The 9,131-nt window shown below is 43.4% G+C and overlaps 2 protein-coding genes across 2 annotated transcripts; one reads left to right on the top strand and one right to left on the bottom strand.

Moving 5' to 3' along the window:
- The first annotated feature begins 1,600 nt into the window (after nt 1–1,600).
- Nucleotides 1,601–3,625, top strand: LOC109464618. Its single transcript, XM_019761631.1, has 3 exons — nt 1,601–1,774; nt 2,805–3,027; nt 3,525–3,625. The coding sequence occupies exons 2-3, from the start codon at nt 2,818–2,820 to the stop codon at nt 3,615–3,617; spliced, it is 303 nt and encodes a 100-aa protein (XP_019617190.1). The 5' UTR covers nt 1,601–1,774; nt 2,805–2,817; the 3' UTR covers nt 3,618–3,625.
- Nucleotides 3,626–4,784: 1,159 nt separating this feature from the next.
- LOC109464529 (E3 ubiquitin-protein ligase TRIM71-like) lies at nt 4,785–6,797 on the bottom strand. Its single transcript, XM_019761535.1, has one exon. It carries the CDS (start codon nt 6,795–6,797, stop codon nt 4,785–4,787), a length of 2,013 nt encoding a protein of 670 aa, XP_019617094.1.
- Nucleotides 6,798–9,131: the final 2,334 nt, after the last annotated feature.

Below are 9,131 nucleotides of genomic sequence, written 5' to 3'. Positions count from 1 at the left end.
TTCATTCGAACAAACTGTCCTTTTTGCTACAAGGCCCCCGGCATTTATTTGCTAAGTCACACGTGGAGTGGTTGGGTATCGGACATATTACAGTATGAATGAAAACCAAGCAGATGTCAGGAGAGAAACACTGGCCTAATGAAACAAACAGTGTGTGGCCGCTAATTAACTCTTAGAAAATATCTCTTCTCTGATAGAAAGAAATCATGATCGCGTACCTAGGTTCAGAATAATTGCATAAGTCACCAAGGATACCAATTATTTGAGTCCCACATCGTCATCACACTCACATGGCTAATGCTGACATACGCACAGCGCCGTCCTTGGTGCTGAAAGTTATGTCATCTGATTTCCAACCAAAATTGTTACGTTTCTTAACTGCCAGTTTCAGTCACAGATATTGAGAAGGCGGTTTGTGACAGAATTCGAAACGGGTAGTTAGCAGAAAAATGAAGATTTTTCCTCCCAACATCTGAATGGATATTTCACGTCAAGCCTTTGCCAATATTTCATGTCTATCTGTATAGCCGGTATAACCGCCCTTCTGCGTAACACACCAGATTCGCAGGCACACAGCTCGGCGGCCGCTGGCTACATTACACCGAACGACTTGTAACACCTACCCCTTGAACATCTAACTCTAAACACTGTTTAAGGCTATCTAGTGATAATGCCCCTGCTGTACTTGGTGACAGCAAGTTCCACTCTGCGATAGTTCTAGGAAAGAATGAGTTCTTGAACACCTCAATCCTTGGTTCACAACTCTGGCACTTGAAGGCAAGACTGTTTCTTGTTCTTTTCTGGGCTGTATTAGGTACTCAGTAGTTGGTACGTCTACCAGTTTTTTAGTCATTTTGTACATCATGCATCTGTCTTCCAGTGACACTCACTGTAGGTTTCTTTTCATTTCCGTGACACTAGCACCCCTTTCATGAATGCAAAGAATGTCAATGTCTAGCTAGACGTGCATCTGACAATAAGACTGCTAACGGCTATTCACCAGCAGATGCAGTTGTAAAGCACGAGACTTACACCAGACAGATTTGCAGTTTAATCAATACTTCACGCTGCGTTTTGTCCTTGGTGCTGAACGGCCTTCATACAAAGCATTTGGCCCGGATGGGTTACCCTTTTATGTGTCAGATATGCGTTAACGTTTGGACAATACTATCTTCTATGTGCTGCGTAGCAAAATGCACTGCGACTGTACAATGCATTGCACTTCAACATAACGTTTCGTTTAATGTTGTATTCGCGTATTTAGTAAGGATGAGATTCTGTCTATAGTTTATTAATGTTGTTCACACGTGTCGGGAATTAAGATATCGTCTGCAACGGGCAAATTCTGTTGCAGCGTCGACCAAACAACCAACAAGAACCATCAAAAAGCCGCTGTGTGTTTTGCCAACGTTCTGTCTTATGATATTGCTATAATGTTCACTATCATATTAATAAAGGCACATCGAATAAATTTGTAATAAGTATTATAATATCAAATTCGCAGCGTATCTGTATTTGTGACAGAATGCAGGATAAAAAGAATACTTCATGTTTCTGCATGAAAGAGTAACACATTGATTTCTAATATTTTTTCCAGCTGTTCGTTGCTGTACAGTGGGCCTAACTGTGAGTCGGTCACCTTACTGATAGCGGTTATAGCCGGTACGTGTGCGGCGGCTGTGGCTATTCTACTCGTTTCTATCTACTGCTGCGTCAAGAAGAGAAGAGAGGAGCAGAAATACAGAAAGAGACAGAGACTGCCTCCAGTTGGAAGGTAACGTAACATCTATATGAAATCGTGTTGTATGAAATATGCCATTATTAGGCAACATCCAAGATGGCGCCACTTCCCAGAATGCAAATTTCGTCGGGACCCGTTTCCGTTTTATAAGCGAAAGAACCCGTTGTCATTTGTAACGGTCGATGCCATAACACTGAATGGTCGAAGCCATATCCGAGAGGGGCAAAAATATCTAAAATGTATACAAAAGCAACAATTCAACGCAAATGTACAGTAGCACCGTGCAAATATGTCGTTCAGCAAGTTTTAAAGGCATCCAATGCGATTTCAGGGCAGCAAATCTGGAAATACAACGTATTCGGAATAAGACAATCTTTGTACTATTGACACATACTGTTTCACATTAGCGCATTTGAGTTAGCATTTCATACTTTGGGCACTTAAAACTGCAGAAACAAGCACTAAGATGAGTCCTTTGTTTTCTGCGTGGTACCCTAAAAATCAGCCAAGGGCCCTTCCGGTAACCATTTTCCGTCAGAAATTTTGGAATTTTTGCTGCACGTGGGTTGACATTGGGATAGTGTGGTTTCAACTCAGTATGTAGATAAATGACTGGAATATTGGCTTCCAAAAATTGGGTTTCCAGATCCTAAAAACTGCATTGGATGTCTTTAACGCAGCTGTTTTTTTGGCAACGTCTCAGGGAAGAGCCTAATGGTACAGTATTGTGTGCAGTTTGCATGAATTCTAGGAATGGTACAGGCATTTTGTCCACAGGCATGGAATGTCCACAGGAATGTCTCCCAGCTCTATTTGTCGACATGTCCACATTCCTGGAAACCCTTGGGAAAACATGTCTGCCCCGGATGCCCCAGTTTTTGTAACCCCGGGGCTCGTTCACTATTCACTCGGGGGAGGGGAGGGTACCAAGGCTTCCTCAAAATCATGAAGCCATGGCAGTGCCATGCAAACAATAACCCTAACAGCAACCACCGTCGCCATGGCAATGTATGTTTTCATTACCAGTCTTGGTTACATTTTTACCAACTTTACCACCCTTCAGAGCTAACCCGGCGATGGAGTCTGACTATGACCTGGAGATCCCGTTCCACGAGCGGCCGGCCGTGAAGGAGGTACTGAACCAGCCGTACGACCTGGCCCTGTCCGAGGTACAGAACAACGACACTAACGTCTCGCACCACTACCAGTTCACGCGAGAACAGGAGCAGAAGAGCAAAAACCAGGAGTGGAGGAGCAAGTTGGAGAGGGTGAACTCTAAAAAAGACGTAAGTCTTACGTAATTTTAACAGGTTGGTGAATGATTGAATAGCAAGCAAAGCTGTTTTTTTAGCTGACGTTTTTTTAGCTGACGTTTCGATGATCGTCAAGATGTTGACAATTCACTGCCATTTTGTAGAACATTTTCCTCATCATTTCACACTTAAAGCGTTTAAAATAACCCCAAACAAGCTATATGTGAGGAGTCTCTTATTTTTTTTTTACCAATAATAAATAGCTAGAACCGCCCTATGTTGCAAAATAAGCAACCTACCCTCCTCCTACCTACCTACCTAGTCCCAGCATCCGAGCAAATAAGCAACATTTTCCCGTCAACGACATCGTATTTTAGCCTCACAAATACCAGTATACTACGAATAGGGTTGATTCAACATAAAAAAGACAGAAAATGGACTTTGAAAATCCAGTTTCACTGGTTTTTGGTTGCCTTAAATGACCGGTAGGTGGCACACTTTTGACTTTACTTTATGTTATTTTGTTTCAGTTCCACATCAGGAGAGCGGTGTACAATCCACACGGCCTCAACAACATGTCTGGTCTCAGGAAAAACCCACTCTACCAGTCTGGACGACAATAAACATTGGATCCGAAATATACAATAATATCTATAAATACGAAAATATATTTGAGAAGATATATTTACTCTCTATGCAAATGATAGAGGTCCGGGTATACAATGTCAAAGAATCATTGTTAAGATACGGACTTTCTTCTTTTCGTAGAAAGATACTTTGTGACCTTGCTATCTACTTCGCTTCACCTTTAAATTTAGTATGGCAGATAATATGGGAAACACTTATTTTTGGTAATCAGGTACTGGATATTCTAAGTTCTTATGATAAGTCTATATCATCATTGGCCATATAACAGACTTGAGTATGACCAGCACCAATATTGACATGATTGTTTGTCTAATTTTGAATATTATGAGTCACAAACATGGGGGATTATTAATGACAATTAAAATACAAAGAATATAATGAGATGGTTGATACTTTCTTTTGACTTTTCAGTCGGTGATGATGTCATCAGACGACTTTGCTTATTGACTCCGATCCGAGGCGTATATTGCCATATGAATGAAAACCAAGCAGATTTCTGGAGGGAAAGACTGGTCGAATGAAACAAGAAGTGACGCAATCTTTACCACACGTAACCGCTTGACTTTGACTTATAACCGCTAATAAACTTCCAAAATACCTCCTCTCCGCTAGAAAGAGCTCATGATACATCACAATGTTGCATCTAAGTCTAGTCTTATTAGCATTACTCAAATTCAAATAACAAAAGTGACAGCTCGTATACAATTAATTGAGTCACACATCGTCATGTGCATCACACTCACGCCACCCAATCAGCTGATGTTCCCATCTTGGCCCCCGGCTAGTATTTTTTATGTTTACCTTCGCAGAAGGACAACATATTGTTTTTGCCCAGTTTCTTCTTCTTCCTCTTCTTCTCCAAACAAATAAGGTCAATGACCTGGACCAGCTGTAGACGTCTTTGTCACCATGGTAACCGGTGCTGTAGCAGACACCCAGTGGTGTTGGGTTACATCATGTAGCAGATCAGAGTTGGAGAGGCTGCCCACCGTGCGTATGAATGTACTAATATTTGACTTTGAGTAAGAATAAACAGAGCAGTAGGTTGTTGGGCTAGACCAGGTGAAGGTAAACATAATGCATTTTCTTTGCAAATGTTAACTTCTAGTTTTAAAAAGCATGTCTTGTAATTTCTAGATATCTCATAGTTCCGACATGTAGCCCATGACTGTAACGGTACAGTAATCACTATCGGTGACGACTAGTCTATCGTCGGGGGTGAGCGCCAGTGCCCGCGGGTACTGTATACCGTACGTCTCGGTCGTGATCACGCTGGAAAACTCGCCAACACTGTCGAACATCTGAATCCTCTTGTTGTTACTGTCCGCCACTATGATCTGACCATCACGGTCGGCACAGATCCCTCGAGGAGAGAGAAACTGACCGGTCTGTTTTCCCTTCTGGCCAAACTGCAGCCGAAACTTTCCAGTCGAGTCGTATAGCTTCACGCAATTGTTACCGGAGTCAGAGACCAGGATGTCGCCGATCGCGTTCACGGTAACGTGGTACGGGTAGGAGAGCATGCCCGGCCCGCTGCCTTCCGAGCCGAACTGCGTGCGAAGGGCGCCCGATGCGTCGTGCACGGTCACGCGATGTTTCGCGATGTCTGTTACGATCACCCTACCGTTGTTACCGTCTACAACTACCCCCCACACGTCCTCGAATAAACCCTCTCCGAAGCTGGTCTGAAACGTGCCATCGGCGGCGTAGACTTTGACGGACTGGCCGTCGGCGACGAGAACTTTCCCGTCCGGCCCTACGGCAACTCCCACCGGGTGAGACGGGCACGAAGTAGGCACGGCCGTAGAGAAGTGGCGGAGGTATTGCCCGTAGACGTTAAACACCTGCACGCGTTTGTTGAGGTTTTCCACCACGTAGATGTCCCCGTTGTCAGAAACGGCAACGCCCCAAGGAGAGTTGAGCTCTCCCTCCCCGTCCCCCCTTACACCGAACTGTAGGTCTGTTGGCGGGACAGGAGAAAGAGAGCGAGAGCTTATGTCATCTATCAAATCATCATGAGATGCTACCTGTGACCCCATCCCACCATCTACTGTTTCTGTCACAAGAATAGTTGGTATCTCACTGCTGCGTTCACCCTTTCGTACCACCAGTTGCCCCAGGCGAACAGTGGCCTCGTCTATGGGGCTGGGGTCAAAATTAAACAGCACCTTCTCGCTAACTTGCCCTGCAACATCTGCTTGTTCTAAAGCTTTCTCGACATCCTTCAATACCTGTTCCCGTTCAAGTACTATATCCAGGTCACCCTTCGCTCCCAGGTCTTCCTGTATTTTGTCGTGGATCTGTGATAGTTTTTCGACTGATTTTTCCAGCTCTTCTTTGCGTGATTTTACGTCGCCTTGTTCCTTCATGTAGGCGGCGTCGAGTTCTGACACGATCTCCCCTTGCTGTTTGCGAACCAGCTCTATCAGCTTCTGTGCCGCTGAGTTTACTCCTTTTTCCACGGTGTCTCTCTGCTCTTTCAGCGAGGATTCCAAATCCCTGACGGCGGATAGGACGTCTTTTACCCCCTGGATCTTGCCCTCCATTTTGCGAAGGCGGTTTTTGATCTTGCGGCGTACCGACTGTGCCTTTTCCCTCAGGCGACACATGAAGTGGCCATTGTGGTGTTCTACCAGGCACTCACAGCACACTGGTACGTTACACTGGGCACAAAACAGTTTGGTCTCCTCTCCTGAATGTTGTCTACATTCGTCGAGGACTCCTGTAGATATCTTTGCTGCAAATTCCCTCCGTTTGGTTGAATGTTCAACGTCGTTCTTAGCTTGGCGTTCGCTCGATCTAGAATGTACTGTTTCGCCCTTACGAGGGATGGTCACCCAAACAGGTGTCAACGACCTCTCCCTTTTCACCTCGTCTACCAACCCAACGGTAGAGCGATGGAGCCTTTTATCGAAATTCCCTTCTCTCAGACTTTCCTCAGAAAATTCCGAACTGCGTCGTGAAGACCGAGGGCTGCTCCTCAACACCTTGACTCCGGGATTCTCAGAGAACAGCGAGGAGCTTGCGATGCTATGCCGGCGGCGTTCTTGTGACCTCTGCCGCCTGCTCTCGTCTGATGACCGCGGTAACTCAGGCAGTACAAGTAACGGCGAGCTACTACTACCCTTCTCGGTTAACTGTTCCACCCTGTTCATACTTTATCCTCATTGCTAAACTTCTATAGATATAAGATCAGATAGAAATTGTATCGGCGTACGCGGCGAGGTGGAAATCCTTTATGAGAGTTGCGGTAGGAAAGCCCAGAACAATGGTCTAACCTCCATGGACGCGCCCACACAACAATTGTTCAAGGCTCATATCTTGCACTTCACTGATCCTCAGAGTGCAGGCACAGTGTGCCCTAGGCCTACAAGCCACGGTCAGGGCTCGAAATACCACCTGCATATGCAGATCTGTAGACGTAAAATTGGAGCTGTGCAGGTATATCTGATGTCTACCTGCACCTAACCTGCACTGGTCCATGTACTGGGTATATGCAGGTTGGTGCAGGAAAAATTGGAACTGTGCAGGTATTTCTGATGTCTACCTGCACCTAACCTGCACTGGTCCATGTACTGGGTATATGCAGGTTAGTGCAGGTAAAATTGGAGCTGTGCAGGTATTTCTGATGTCTACCTGCACCTAACCTGCACTGGTCCATGTACTGGGTATATGCAGGTTGGTGCAGGTAAAATTGGAGCTGTGCAGGTATTTCTGATGTCTACCTGCACCTAACCTGCACTGGTCCATGTACTGGGTATATGCAGGTTAGTGCAGGTAAATAGGAGCTATGCAGGTATTTCTGATGTCTACCTGCACCCGCCTACATACTAGGTTTACATATACATGTACATGTGGATTTTTATTTGCATTGACTGTTACCACCTACGTAGTATAAAGAAAATAACGGCAATGGTTTCTGAACAGTTTTAGTATGGTAAAATTCTGAGTGGTGCAGGTAAAATTTGTGTGGTGTGGGTGATTTTCGATGATAGAAAGAAGAAAGAATTTCGAGCCCTGAATACAGTAAAACTACCTGTTCTACCACTGCACCATAACAACCCAGCATTTTAGGCTGCTGACAAATTACATAACTAGATGTGCAAAACAACTATCAGCAATTAGTCGTAAGGGAGCAAGGCGTGAAATTGGGATGATTACATAGTAGCGGCCATACACATACCAAGCAGGACAGTGGATGTAACGTTTAGCATAGCATAGCTCTACCAGACTACTCTCCAAGCAGATTTCTAGACTTAGACTGATTTTGGCATGCTCTTAGGCATTTTTATTGGGCTGTGTTTTGTACTGGTATATTAATTTGAAGCGACAGGGGGAAAAAAAATTAAAACAGGCCTAGGCATCCTATGATAGCCCCAAAATGCTATGGTAGGAGCCATGAAGTCAACATACTAGGCTGGTTTGTAATGAATTTCAAACTTTTAAATCAAACCACTGCATTGATAGATGGAAAAACTGTAAAAACTCTGAAGAGAAAGGATTTCCTCCAACTGTTGGGGCCAAAATATGAGCATTTTGAAGTTGATTCATAGGCTGAAACGTTTTTTTCAATCAGAAAAAACATGAAGCAGGTGAGTCCGTGAACCAAGCAATTAAATTGATGTGGCCTTTGCTACCAACTCTCTGTTGGTTTAGGGACCAACATATAATACTTTATCCAGTAAAATTGCTTGAAAAATACCCACAAGACATCAGAACAATTTGTTAAGTTGGTTCATGATTTATTCATAGTTGTGTACACATACAGCTATTCATGATTATGATCACAATTGTTGCTTCTTCATCAAATATTTATACACTGCATTAAGACATTGTTTTCTGATGAGTAAGGATAAGAACAATTCAATATGGAGGCAAACAAGGGGTATTTGAAAGAAAAAAATTAAGATTCATAATCCTAGGTGACCGTGTGCACATGTGAAAATGTTATCATGGCTGTGTCATGTTATCAAGATTGCATGGCTGTTATTTTCCTAAAAAGACCGTAAATTTCACAATAAATACGTAACAATAAAAGTATACTTAAGTAATACAGGATATTCAGCGAAGTAAATTCTACTAAACGCTGCATGAGTAATAAAAACGAGGCATTTAATGCAGTCTGTCTTGACCTTGACTCACTTAGAGCAACCAATCTATATTTATACTAGTACGAAGAAACAAGTTTAAATTCATGACAAACTAAAACCAAGATACATGTATATATTAGGAGAGCATTTCAAGAATGATTATGTCAATCCTTTTGACTTAAATGGTTGTGAGTCTTAAAAATCTTACCATAGACAGTGATGGCTTTCTCAAGGATAAATACAAGTATATCTAAACTTCTTCACTTGTTTCCCATTGCCACATTTTCTGCTTTGCTAAGATTGTTTGACTGAATTTGATTTTTTGTGTTAGGCCACATTGATTTTATTTCATGGATGACATCCGCTGGTGCATTGATTATTGCCTGTTCTAAAAAAAAG

This window comes from Branchiostoma belcheri, unplaced genomic scaffold, assembly GCF_001625305.1.
Source record: "Branchiostoma belcheri isolate BF01 breed outbred unplaced genomic scaffold, Haploidv18h27 scaffold14, whole genome shotgun sequence".
NCBI classification, from domain to species: domain Eukaryota; kingdom Metazoa; phylum Chordata; class Leptocardii; order Amphioxiformes; family Branchiostomatidae; genus Branchiostoma; species Branchiostoma belcheri.
This window is presented reverse-complemented; position numbering and strand designations above follow the sequence as displayed.